This window comes from Curcuma longa, chromosome 4, assembly GCF_044706935.1.
Source record: "Curcuma longa cultivar G26 ecotype Majalengka, Jawa Barat chromosome 4, ITB_CL_G26_1.1, whole genome shotgun sequence".
NCBI lineage: Eukaryota > Viridiplantae > Streptophyta > Magnoliopsida > Zingiberales > Zingiberaceae > Curcuma > Curcuma longa.
Genome location: NC_133864.1, coordinates 11,184,678 through 11,199,084, shown reverse-complemented (window position 1 = coordinate 11,199,084; position 14,407 = coordinate 11,184,678). Strand labels below are relative to the sequence as shown.

Genomic DNA, 14,407 nt, shown 5'->3' with positions numbered 1-14,407 from the left:
CATGTTGTTTAAGTATTTTTTTTAATTTCAAAAGTATTATTATGTGATATATTTGGTCATTGGAGAATATAATTAGGTATCCAATAAAAATTTAATCATAACTTTTTTTATTCAATTGTCATAACTTTAAAGTTATACCATATGTTTATTAGAAGAAAGACCATTAATTTGTTAAAATCTCAAAACCTAACATTAACAAAAGGTGTGGAAATTTTTTTTAAAAAAATATCATGAACCCTAGATTCAACTATGACCATACACATTTGTGTGCCAACCAAGACACAAAATATTAATGCATGGGCTATTTCTACATAAGCTAACTTTTTCATAAATTAATAGAGTTTAGTGTAACAAAAGTAGGAAGGGACCCATCAAGAGCTTTAAAAATTAAGTTTGATAAAAGTTAAAAAAAAAGGTTTTGCTACGTGACAAAATGTCAAAGTCATTTATAATATGTTATATATATATGTAGAGGGTGTGATGTGGATGGTATGTTTATCATCCACCAATGGAAGAAAAAGAAAATAATATTATTTTCTTAGAAATTACTATACAAGGATTCAATGATTTTTTTCCTTTTTTTATATAGAAAATTAATTTTATTTAAAACAAAGGACATGCAATTTGATGTGAAAAAGTAATTAAAATGTAGTTATTTTACAAGTCAAAAGTCAAAAAGCACCCTTATTTTTTAAATCTGTCTTTTTAATATTTTTTAATCAAAAAGATATTTTACCCCACTAACAATTCATATATAATTACCTAATTATTCTCTAATATATTATTCTTATTATTATTTTTTTTTAAATTTTAAATTAGTCAGATAATTATAGCTGTTATAATGTATATTTAATCTATTTAAAAATATTTATATTATAGTAATTATGATTTTATAATTATTATAATATATTTTTGATTAAAAATTTAAATAAGAAATAATAATAAGAATAATATATCAAGGATAATTAAGTAATTATATATGAATAATTATAGAATGAAATGTTTTTGGTAAAAAAAAATGAAAGTGCCTTTGATGATTCGAAAAATAAAATGGACGTCTTTTTTATTTTTGCCATATTTTATTTAATTATATTATTTTTTAAAATTTAACTTTAAAATGGAAAAAATAATGGTTTATAATTTATAATAATTGGAAAAACTCAACTTGCCGACTAACTCGAGCCATTGACTCCCAACCAGCGCAGTTTCCTGCTCGCCAACAAGCACGATAATCACTTTTTACCCTCCGATCCCCCTTCTCTCCCTCCTCGCCGCCGACTTCCCGCCGACCGGCTGCTCGAGGCCAGATCTCTCCTCCTCTCGCATCTTCTGCTTTCGCATCGCCCGCCGTCCAGTCCCCGATCACCTCCTCCACCGACCTCCCCAGCTGAGCACTCTCGCCCTCGGTCCTGATCTACTGCTCTCCGACGCCAGGCCGGATCCGTTTCTCTGTGTGGATGTTTTTTCGGGGCCTGGGATGTCGATTTTGTGGCTCTGCGGTTTCTCGGGAACGGATCAGGCGTGAGGGTTGAATCGGGGAAGAGCTCGAGTTCGAAGTGAAGCTTGTACTGCGGTTTTCTTGCCAGGTTACTCTATCTTATTCATCCTAGGCGTTTCTAGTTGCTTTATTTTAACTTTTCTAGTGATTCCACACGTACATTTTAGCATTCCCATATCTGCAATTCCGATTAACATTCCCATATGTCTACAATTAGTAAATCGATAGAAATAAGCCTAAATTAGCAAATTAACAATATGAGAACGTTGTAGAATGAGTTGAAGAAGAAGGCCTTTTTATCACGGAGATGCCCTGACTCGATCCTAGACTGTGAGGCAGTCAACTGGCATCTGGGAGAAGAAACATGAAGACCCCGTGACCGTCGCTAAGGCGACGACGGTTACGGGAGAACCTTGATCGGTTGTTCCTCATCGTCTTCAGATTCTTTAACGTCTTTGCTTGTGTTCCTACAAACAATGCCAAATGATGTAGTAGGAATATACCAACACACCAAAGAATGATGTTGAAGCTTCCTCTTGTGACGCGACTAAGTTTGCATAGATTAACACGTGTTAGAGGACTCAATGAGAATTGACCCCAACGAGACCCCTTCAATGCTTAAGTCACCATGATGTCCCAATGGTAGACTGAAAAGAGAGTAAAAAAGAAAAGAGCTGAGAGAGCCCCCTCACCACGGAGGATATACCTGGATACTTATAAGTGCGAGAGGGCAAGATACCTGTAGAGTTCATGGGAAAGTGGGGAAAAGATCATGGGAAAGATCGTGAGCCTATCCGATTGTGGCTTGTCGAGCTCGGCTAAAAGAGCTCGACCAGACTGGAGGGCTCGGCCTAGTGATTCGGTCAAGAGTGGCTTGGTTTGGATTGGAATGACAACTCAAATTGGCTAGACAACTCGGTCTAGGTTGGACTGCCTCGACAGCTCGGACTAGCAGATTGGCCAAGTGTGACTTGGATAATGGTAACTCAGTACGACAACTTGGCCACGTAGGCATGTCCTGCTGACCTAGAGTGAGACTGATATTGGTGGTAACATTTACTATTACTGATTATAATCCAAAAGAAGACTACAAATTTTATATCTTCTGGTCAAATTGAGAAATGATAAAATCATAAAAATATTAGCATCTGATAAAACATGACATTTGACTATGGGTCTTTCATCACTCAACACCTCTGGACAATTTAAAATGAAATTTTGATCTGTTATCTTCTGCTCTTTGCTCAGGCTTTTGCCTTTCATCTCAGGTTCTTGAATTTATGTTGTGGATTAACTGGCTTTCAGATAAAGGTGCAAGTGTATCATGATATGGATGAGTTCTTTGATTAAGTGGTTCAGGATTTAGTCTGCTGTAACTATTTTTGATCATATGTTGGTGGAACTTTCTGAGCTATCCATGAATTGGTTCATTGATGCTCAAATAATGGAGCAGAAGACTGATTTTCTTAGTGAGAAGTACAATCTATGCTTGGGTTGGCTGAAACAGTTCTCAGCGAGGGGCTTGAAGAATCATCTGTGTAACCATTATTTTGGAACAAAGAAGGTGAAGGAGACCTCAAGGAGGCTGCTATTCCTGTGGTTAGCCGGATGGGTCCTTTGTGCTATATGGATTTTTTGGTTAATGAACTCTCAAGCAGTAGAAAAGAGGAGAGAGATGCTAGCAAGCTTGTGTGACGAACGTGCAAGAATGCTTCAGGATCAGTTTAACGTCAGCATGAACCATCTGCAGGCCCTAGCGATTCTGATCTCAACTTTTTATCATGCCAAGGAACCATCTGCTATTGATCAGGTATTAGTTTTTTTTCTAGAATATTCAATGTTATATATGCTGTTTTAAGTTTAAGTCATTGAAGATTTGTTTGATTACAATGTTATATTTGGCTCAGTTTGCTGCTATTAAATAACATGTACGTTCTGATTTTGCCACCCTCAGTTATATTGACTGTGAAAAGGACCCTTCATTTGTGCAGATAACTTTTGCTCGATATGCTGAAAGGACTGCTTTTGAGAGGCCACTAACTAGTGGAGTGGCATATGCTGTAAAGGTGCTACATTCAGAAAGGGAACTGTTTGAGAGGCAACATGGTTGGCGAATTAAAAAAATGGATTTAACAGAGCAGCCCCCAGCTCAAGAAGAAGATGCAGATCTTGAGAGCCCAGCGATATCTCCTATACAAGATGAATATGCTCCTGTTATCTTTGCCCAGGATGCTTATAAGCATGTGATTTCAGTTGATTTGTTAACAGGAACGGTGAGACACTATAGTTGCTTTTTTGACAGTTTTTCTCATGCTTAGAATGCAATTGCAATGTCCCTAAATTGTGTATGTATGTTAGGACAGAAAATAAGTATTGCTCATGGATGCAGTACCACTTTAGTACTTTCATTGCTTTTTCTTTAATCAAGTTCTGATGAGTTAAACAGAATTGCCTGTTTTTATTCTTTCCAGTTATACAGATTTACGTGATACCAAGATTTCAAATCTTAGTCTTAATACCAAGACAATGTGTTACCATCATACTGTATTGTTGATTTATATATACACACGAAATAGATTGGCATCAGTTTGACCATGTTGACCTATATTTTTTTGATGAATTTTCAATTTTACTCTATAACCTCTTTGCTCTTTGATAAACCATACTCTCAACTCCCTTTAAAGTATTTGTTCCTCTACAATTTGCTTTAGTATGCTAAGTATTTGAGGAATTTTCTCATTATGAAATTACAACTTTGAAGGGAAAAGAATTTGAAACTTTAAAAATATAAGACTATACTCATATTCTTACTTATAATTTAATAGTATTGTGCATTCCATCCTTCTACTCTGGTCTTGACATACTGTTAGAGCAGTATGTTTTTCATCCAATATGACACAAAATTTAAATCTATCCATGTGGTATTTGAGCTAGGAAATGATCTGAAAGGTTACTGTGGGGCAGACTTGCTGCAGTAGGAAATGATCTGAAAGATATTATAACCATAAATTTTAAGTTCACTTCCAGTGTTAAAATTTTAATCAGCTAGAGGCATTGCCAATGGAGTCATTACTCAATAGCATACTTTATGTCATTAGGTAACTTTGTTGATGCGTTTATCTTTCTGGATTCAGTATGAATGACTATATGAGGGTTATGAGCAATTGCAAGCTTTTGTTTCTCAGATGACTTTCAATTCCTTGCCAGTATATAAGAGTTTGGATCAATTATTTACATTTTCAAGGCATTTATGTACTTATGTAATATCTGTCTGCTAGCTCTAATAATATGTTATTCCATAGACCGTTTGCTATTTTGATGTGGCAAACTAGTCTTTCAATGGTTGATGCTCGAGTAACTTCTGGATTTATAACCAATTAATGAATTTTCTGGATCTACTTTCATTCCCTTTTGGATTACATGTTGAATTATTGATCAATGGCTTACTGTAAAAGTGATCCAAAAGGAGTCTATTGTGCCATTTTCAAGATTAATGTGTAGACACAGAAATGAGCTACAATTCTGATTTTCTCATACAAAATAAAGATGTATTCAGTTAGAGAAAGAAGTTAACTTCCTATCATTATATGATACGTTTGAATGTTGATGTATTATTAATTTTCAAATATGCTGCCTTTTATATTTCAGCTAGAATAAACTTCCCTTTTGAAAACAATTGGGAGACACCAAAGTTTTAAATACCATTCTTCAACAACAGCAGTCTCAAATAAGTGGAAGCATCTATACAGAGGGAGAAGCGATCTCTTAGGTAGCAGCATATAGGCAAGGGCTTAGCATTCCTCCCAATCAGTGCCAACTGATTCCATATTTACACATGGCATTCTGGTAGACACTCTGAACCATCATCTGTTGACTGTGCAACAATATGGGTATTCTGGATATGTTAGTCCATTTTATTCTTGGAAACAACAGATTGCTTCTTTCTTATAAATGTTGAAGTTAGGGGGCTCCACATGGACAAGCATGGTTGGCCTTTGGATAAATTGGTCCTTTTCCTGTCAAATTGAGCTTTTAGGATTAGTGGTTAGCTAATAAACTTTGACATAGTATTAGAGCAGTAGGTCTAAGGTGCAAATCCTACATGTGTAATTCTTTTTAAAAGAAAAACTATCTTTGAGTCATGATAGGTTTGAGGTGCATTCAAGCTTTTGGAGGCTCCATACCCATCGGTCCCACATGGATAAGTGCAGTGGTTCACTAGATAAAATCATTTTCTTTCCTAGCATATTGAGCTTTTGGGATAAGTTGGTAGCTAATCAACTTAAACAATAAAGAATATGTGTGCCTTTTCTTTATCTTTGTAATTTCAAAACATCATGCTGAGTGGCTACATGTTTGAGAGTAAGCTCAATTTTGCTTATGTTAGGAGAACTTTCTCAACTTACCCCAATGAATTGCCAGTGATTCCTAGGCTCTCCATCTAGTAATGATAATTCCTTATTATTCACAGGAAGATCGTGAAAATATCCTATGCGCAAGGGAATCTGGGAAGGGTGTTTTAACTGCTCCTTTTCCACTTCTAAAATCAAAAAGACTTGGGATTATTCTCACATTTGCAGTTTACAAAACAGAACTTCCTTCAAATGCAACACCGGTTCAGCGCATCAAAACAGCCATTGGGTAGTACTTCATACACTAATTATGCATCACCATTTTTTAGCAGAGATACTAGGCAAGAGCCTCCATGCCTGAAAATTTAACTTCATTCATGTTTTGACATTTGCAGGTATTTGGGTGGAATATTTGATATTGAATCTCTGGTGGATAAGTTACTTCACCAACTTGCTTGCAAGCATTCCATTGTGGTGAATGTTTATGATATAACTGATCCTGATCGACCAATTAGCATGTATGGTTCAACTATGACAGGTACTGGTATGTACCATATTAGTACCCTTCATTTTGGTGATCCAATAAGAAAGCATGAGATGCATTGCAGGTAATTTACACAAATCTGTTAATAGATTTGCTTTAGAAGAAAACTAATCCTCCCTATGGATCTGACTTTGATAAATAATAATAATAATAATTCTTATATGTTTTATGTTTTCAACAGGTTCAAACAGCAAGCTCCTTTGCCTTGGCTTGCATTAACAACATCAATTGGAACTCTCGTGATTGCTCTATTAGTAGGATATATATTTGATGCCACTGTTAACCGCATTGCAAAGGTAGTAGATGATTATAGGCAAATGATGGAGCTTACAAAACAAGCTGAAGCTGCAGATGTTGCAAAATCTCAGGTACATTATGGCCATTGATGGTTTCTTATTAGTTTCCTGTGCTTGCTTTGCACACATAATTTCCAGTACCCTGTCTTGATCAGTTCTTGGCGACTGTTTCTCACGAAATAAGAACTCCAATGAATGGTGTATTGGGTGAGTACAAATTTCTTTAACTGGATTACTATTCAAAACAATTACTCGATGAGATGCTAACAATTTTTTACTTTGCAGGGATGCTTCAAATGCTCATGGACACTGATCTGGATATGATCCAGGAAGACTATGTTAGAACTGCCCATGCCAGTGGTAAAGCTCTAGTCTCACTGATTAATGAGGTTTTGGATCAAGCAAAAATTGAGTCGGGTAAACTTGAGCTTGAAGCCGTGCCATTTGACTTGCGGGCAGTATTGGATGATATTTTGTCACTATTCTATGGGAAGGCTCAGGAGAAGGGAATAGAGGTATTAAGAATTTTTAGAATCTTACTAGTACTTTTTTGTTTCACAAAGTAATTATCTTTCTGTTGTGCTGCTTGATTGTTTTGTGTAGTTAGCAGTATTTGTCTCTGATCAAGTTCCTGAAGTCCTTATTGGTGACCATGGAAGAATACGCCAAATCATCACAAATCTGATAGCAAATTCAACAAAGGCAAGTATTCAGTTTTGTCCTGGGGAAATATTCATATTGAAGCTACCAGATATGCTTAGATCTGTTTTTGCAGTTCACGGAGAGAGGACATATATACCTGACTGTCCATCTTACTGAAGAAGTGAGTTCGTTGGACATGGAAACAGAATACCATTCCAGAAATAGCTTGAGTGCCTTCCCAGTGGCAGATAGAAGACGTAGCTGGAAAAACTTTAAACTCCTCAAACAGGGCCTCTCTGCATCTGATCCATCACTTGTGTCAACACCTTCTGATATAATAAACCTGATCATATCTGTTGAAGACACAGGGGTGGGTATTCCACATGAAGCACAATCACGGGTATTCACTCCTTTCATGCAGGTGAGACCATCAATTTCTCGTATTCATGGAGGGACTGGTATCGGCTTGAGTATTAGCAAGGGTCTAGTTAGTCTTATGAAGGGTGAGATTGGATTTGTGAGTGAACCTCAGATTGGTTCCACTTTCACTTTCACAGTAGTCCTTACAAGTTCTTATACTAATGCTAATGAGTATAAATCATCTGAATTTCATGGGCTTACTTCATTGGTAGTCGATGATAGACCAGTACGAGCAAAAGTCACTAAATATCATCTTCAGAGGCTGGGAATAAATGCTATACTAGAAATGGACCCAAATCAAGTTCTTAATCAAATAGCTAGTGGAACATGGGCTACAAATTTGGTGCTGATCGAAAAGGAAATATGGTTGAAGAATACTAGCATCTGGCCTTTCATTATGAGCAAACTAAAGGATGATCAGTTGGATATCCCTAAGGTCATTCTTTTGGCAAATCCTATGGATTCTTCAAAAAGGAACTCTTCTAGTTCAATGGAATATATCTCAACTATAATCACGAAACCACTCAGAGCGAGCATGCTCCAACTATCTTTGCAAAGGGTTATGGGTTATGGAGATGGGGAACATTCCCGGAATGGATGGCTTCCTCAGTTGCCATTGCATAGCCTTCTTCGTGGGAAACAAATTCTAGTTGTTGATGACAATATTGTGAATCTTAGGGTAGCTGCTGGGGCTCTGAAAAAATATGGTGCTGAAGTAACTTGTGTGGATAATGGGAAGAGTGCTATAAATATGCTCAAGCCACCGCACATATTTGATGCTTGTTTTATGGATATCCAGATGCCTGAAATTGATGGGTATATCTCATTTACTTTGTCACTTGTCATCGTTTTCTTCTGCGATTGGTTCTCAAAATTCAGTCTACTCTTGAGAAATAATATAACATCCTTGTTACGATGTGTAAACTGTGCCTTGTCACCATGTGTAAACTGTGCGTTAGAATGCAATTTGGCTGTATTTTTTACTTATAATTTGCATGTTCTTCACAATATTTTTCCCTTTTTTTCATGAAAGTAAATTCAGGGTTTCTAAAGTAAAAATTCTCTTCTGCAGAAGATGTGAAATTGTTCACATCTCAAATATACTTGTGAAAGGATTCATGGACAATTTCTCGACCTATGATGATAACTTCTTTATGTGTATCTTTAGATTTGAAGCTACGAGAAGGATCCGGGAGATGGAAACTGACATAAATAGTAAAATAAAGCATGGGGAGGTGCTATTGGATTCTCTGGGGAATGTATTACACTGGCATGTCCCCATATTGGCCATGACGGCAGATGTGATCCAAGCAACACACGAGAAGTGCCTCAAGCTTGAAATGGATGGCTATGTTACAAAGCCTTTTGAGGGGGAACAGTTGTACAGGGAACTCACTAGGTTCCTTAAATCAACAAAAAAGAATCAATAGTCAAGTTGAATGGGAAGGTAGGTCAAAGTAAGATCATGGCATGAGTATTAAACCACTTCAGCATCAGGCACTTCTCAATGGTATAGAGTTAATTCTTAAAGTAAGCAGCTCTAACTTGTCTTCTTCGATCCATTATTTATTTGTTTTCTAATCTTTCTGCAAGTTATGTAAATACTAATTTTTTGTTTGCACCTTAGATTTATGTAATTAATGCACCCATGCATCATAAGCAGAAGAAAGATACTTTGACATACCAGTGTCAAGGAGATATTTCAACTGTCATTTGCATTCCCTGGGTATGTCAAACTGCAGACACCGTGTGTTGTTGATAACAGTGTTCAATTGGCATGACAATCTGAAACATGTAAAGCAGCACCCCTTCTTCTTGACAATTTTGTTTCCTGGATATTGTCAATTAGCCAATAGAATACAGAACGGAAATTCTCAATTAAGGTTTACAGAGTGGTAGCTGACAAGGTGGGTATAGGGGGATAAGTAATCTAAAATATCACAATGAGAGCTTTGAGTCAAATAAACCATCTGTACATGTCTAGTTAGTGTGCATCTAAACCACCTGTTCTCAAAACATCATTATGAACTTGCTTAGGGAAATTAATCATCAGCCATTTGTGCTTCCAAAAATACAAAAACAACTCACACTAGGTTTTATATCGTGGAACCATATTTCACTCGCTATGAATAGTTTGGTTAAAATTCAACTTCTCAAACTTTTCTCTTAGCTGAGTAATGCAACATTTCCACAGGAATGGAGTACAGTTGGTCACAACTTGCCAATATCAAAAAACTTACCCTTCAGAAGTCTTGTAGATGTATAGGATTATATTTTGATTTCTTAGTGTCAGTAGCAACCCAATTTTGACTGGTACTTTTATGATTAGAAGCTTTCAATGGCCTTGAGAAAGACAGTGCAACACCCGGTCTTGGTAACTTTACTCTGCTAGTTTATACTTGCCTTTTTTGTATTTTCAATGCCTATATGCTAATTGGACTCTACTGGTTTTCAATCCTTTCTTGTATTCGCTCTCCTTCCCTTTAATGCAAATTAGGAATCTAACTTTCAACGATCTTGATTTCTAAAAAGGAACCATAAGGAGGCACAAGCAACTAGACAATGATAACAATATTGGTCTCTTCAACACCCACTATAGTTTGTTAAGCTCAGCAACTAGTGTTTCTTAAAATGAACTCCAAATATGGATTCAATGGTGTCTAGATTGTAGTTTACTTGAATCTCGAGTTTCATGATCGGCAAGGGAAAAGGGGATTGTCTGTGTCATAGTATGCACGTTCCACTACATGATCAATCAAACATCTGGACCTTGTCTTGAAACAAGGAGCAGTTAAACTTTTTTTTGTCATATCATGTGCATCATCTTTAATGTTTTAGTCTCTAACATGGATAAAGATTAATATAATTTGAACACAGTGCATCTTGCAATGCAAGTTGAAATATAGCAGGGTTTTACTTTCTTCTACTACTTCGATGGCTGCATTGTAGCCAATTTAATTCATCCATAGCGAACTATTCCAAAACTAATGATCCTTTTCCACTCATTTTCAGAGGGTGGTAGTGTTGTCCAACGCGTCTTTTGTCCATCAAATTGTACAATAACTTTCACATGAAGCTTCATGCGAGCTGCAAAACCATATTGAAAATTTCTTTCTCAACCATGGTTGGAGGATAATTGCAGCTCTCAGTCCAGGATTGAAAACCGTCGGCCGCTGCTGCTTCGTTGTCCAATAAGGTGGATCCCAGAAGATCCAAAATTTTCCCTGTAACATACATTGTACATAGATTAACAGTCACTTTGTTGTTTTTGTTTCTTTCTTCTCTTCTGTTTACTTCCTAATTATTGTGATAAACATGGCTTCCCCGTAGAGTTAGAATTCTTGTATGTAATTACACGTTCAATAAGGTATGACGCTTGTGAATTGGTTTCTACACATGTTTACTCTTGGAGTCCTACTTCATGGGAGTGTAGCATTTTGTTAACCTCTCTAATCAGGTGATTTTGTTTCTACTTATTCGATTTTGTTACATCATGTTGCATTTGCAAACGCTCACTCGTTTAACTTGGTTTTCGCGATATCAAATGCTTAAGTACATGGTAGACCATATCGATTCGCTATCATCTTTATCAAAGTAATGTGGCATGGTGTTGTAGCACTTGGAAATAATATCAAAGTAGTATGAAATGATGTTCTCATGGACACTAACTAACCCTTAATCTTATCATTGAGGATTCCCTAAACATTCCTAAACTGAGAACTACCCTCACTGTTTCAAGAACAGGGTTTGATATTCACACACATCTGAGCAAATGAATGCAAGCAAAGACAACTCTGGATCATTGAAAAACAAAATTTAATTCCTAATGTTTGGCGATAGAGAAGTATCTGAAACGAAAACTACGGCCGGGCGAATGGTAGAGCTACGCATGCTGATTCTGAAGAGCCTTCTTCACCCACATGAAAGATGCTACAACAGTCTGAACCATTAGCCTGATCATGCACTAGTACTGTATCTGCATTCTGCTCCTCTATCCCTCGGCACACGAAAATTCAGCAGGTGTGACATTGTGGGGAGCCGGTATCGGAGGGAGAGAGTAGTGTAGGAAATCATTGTACTGCAAACTTGAAGCAAGAGGTTGAGCTAGCCGTTCGGCTGGTGACACCATACGGCTGTTGGAAGTTTGATTCGGTGATGACAGAAGAGAGTGAGCACAATCAGAGTCGCAGACTTGAGCTAGCCCATCGATGAACATCTTGCTGCTGCCGTTGCTTCCATAGGGAAGAGCTGTCCTAAAATTCAACTGATTTGCCGAAGTTTGGATTGTAGTCTCTTCGTCCCGAAAACATGTAATTTGCTTTCTTTCCTTGCTAAAGCCATAAGTCCAATCCAAAAACTGTTGCTGGATGACAAACTGTGGAGAATAGATCGTATCGTCCTCAGTTTTGATCATTCTAGACCAGTCGGAATCTGTTGTAGCAGTTGGAAATATTTGAGGATAGGAAGAAATCCCTGCCAAGCATTGTACACATGAAAAAGGGAAGAATGATCATCCAAATTCAATTGATTCAAGTCACTTGGCCAAAATGAATCTATTTAGAGAATGAGAGAAACCATGGTGATCTGGAAACAAGTTCCCTGGATTCACCGAAACAGTCTGGGGTTTCCTTCGACGCCTATTGTGCCCATCAAGACGTTTTCTGCAGCTCCGTTTTACCTCGTCAAATTCTTCTAGCAAATGAAATCTGCAGAGGTAAAAAAGAAGAATACTGAATTTCTGAATAGTGTTTTTTTTTCAGAACTTTTGAAGAATCTAATTGGTAAAGAAGTCTCAATACCAATGATTCAACCAACATGCTAGTGCTATACAATCCAAGAAATGGACTAGTAGCCTAAATGAAGGTTAGCAAATGGTGCCATAAACAAGGTTTCCCTCTTTGTTCAAAAGGGAAAATCATTTTCCTTACATTTTCAACTTTGACAAGAAACACTTTTGTCGACCAAAAACTTCTCGACTTCAATGTTATATCTCGTCTTTGCAGTGCTTACATGGCCTAGGAGTATAACATGCTGACCATCTTCGTCCTAAACATACAAATATGTTGACTACAAACCGGTTACTAGTTATGTTATCACCAAACTTAGCTCAATAGACACAGGCTTGACATAATAGTCGATAACAAGTTAGTGAACCTTGAATCCTCAACCTAGCATCGACCATTGATCACCATACCTATGGTATTATACAACACAACTCATTCCAAGGGGCCAAGATCCTTATTTACCAAGGTGCTAGTCGAAGGGTTTTAACTTGTATGCTTGTATCACAACATGAGATGCAATGTTAAGAAAGAAACTTTGTATAAACATAAAGCCCGATCGTTACACTACGAATTCACCGAGGCTAGACTTATTATAGAGGATAGGACAATTCTGATATTAGTTTCTTGTACTCTTATACTATAATGATTCCCACAAAGTAACAGGATATGAATACTTGGATTGATCTTTTTCCTTTGCAGCTCGAGCTTTCAGTATCAATGCAGGGATCAGATTGGCAATGTCGATGGATCGATCAGTTATCAATCAGTTGTCATAGGTAAGAATTCTATTGCGAAAATAGCAACAAGAAAACATCAATAGGAGATGTGATTTCAGAGAGTTTCTCACTGGTTAGCAAACAATTAGGAGCATGATCATTGTTCTAAAAAGCTCATTCATAAGGTCTTATGCAGTGAGGAAGCTTATAGCACTGTCTAATGGCTGCATAGCAGTTAAACAAAACCCTAGAAAGGGAGTACCTGCTGCATTGTTGGCAGAAGCGCTGCTCTTGGCCGCGGACCACCACCACCGGCGTCTTGGAGTGCGCCTCGCAGACCTTGTGCCGCCGGTGGTACTCCCGGCACTTGCCCAGATCCGCCCTGCACCCGTCCACCAAGCACGATGCCGCTTGGCCACCGCCGCTGGCCGGAGGCGCCCGCGGCCGCTTCGACTGCGCCGGCATGGCAGCTCGGCGAACATTCCTCTTGCTGGACGACGAGGAGGAGCCGAACTCGCCCAATCCGCCGAGCTTCAGATCGACCGAGCAGTCGCGGGCGGCGCCGGCGACCACGGAGCCGATGCTGAGCCCGGCGTTGCTGTCCGCCGACTGGGAAGCGTTCCAAGGCGGCATCTTGAGGTCCCAATCCATGAAATCCACCACCAAACTCTTCCCTAGGGCTCTCCCTTTTCCTCTGCCTCTGTCTCTTTCTCGTCGCTATTGAAAATTTTGGTATACTGATCCGGTATTATACCGAAAATGTTGCTATACCGAAATACCGAACAATAATAATTGCGTACCGTTATCGATACCGAAAATTTCGGTACGGTATAATACCGTACTCGTCTGTCTCTCTCTCTCTCTCTCTCTCTCTCTCAGTGCCACTCCTCACAAAGGCGCCTCCTTTACCTCCTCCTCCATCCACAAAGTTCGAAGAGATTAAGATTTCGCCAAGAAAGCAGAAAAAAAATCCAAGATCAATGCGAGAAAAAAGAAAGAAACGTAGCGACAGGAACAGGAAGAGAGTCCAAGATCAAAGCGAGAAGAAGCTCAAGCAGCTGGAACCTTAACAAAGAAACAGGCAAAGAAAAAAAAAAAAAGCAGAAACCTGGGAGGCAACACAAATCAAAGAGGGTAGTGCCAGTGCGGAAAGCA

General features: G+C 38.0%; 1 protein-coding gene and 1 pseudogene across 2 annotated transcripts; one reads left to right on the top strand and one right to left on the bottom strand.

Moving 5' to 3' along the window:
- Positions 1–1,265: 1,265 nt before the first annotated feature.
- LOC141826685 (putative histidine kinase 3) lies at positions 1,266–11,145 on the top strand. 2 transcript variants are annotated; one of them, XM_074713961.1, is made up of 12 exons: positions 1,266–1,586; positions 2,767–3,308; positions 3,490–3,771; positions 5,970–6,139; positions 6,246–6,458; positions 6,576–6,762; positions 6,846–6,897; positions 6,976–7,205; positions 7,294–7,392; positions 7,466–8,568; positions 8,921–9,282; positions 10,765–11,145. In XM_074713961.1, the coding sequence occupies exons 2-11, from the start codon at positions 2,889–2,891 to the stop codon at positions 9,180–9,182; spliced, it is 3,018 nt and encodes a 1,005-aa protein (XP_074570062.1). In that variant the 5' UTR covers positions 1,266–1,586; positions 2,767–2,888; the 3' UTR covers positions 9,183–9,282; positions 10,765–11,145. The 2 variants fall into 2 exon arrangements, with proteins under 2 accessions (XP_074570062.1, XP_074570063.1); XM_074713962.1 differs by lacking the exon at positions 1,266–1,586 and having other exon boundaries at positions 2,890–3,308.
- A 467-nt stretch (positions 11,146–11,612) lies between these two features.
- LOC141826672 (squamosa promoter-binding-like protein 16) lies at positions 11,613–13,903 on the bottom strand (annotated as a pseudogene).
- Between the last annotated feature and the right edge of the window lie 504 nt (positions 13,904–14,407).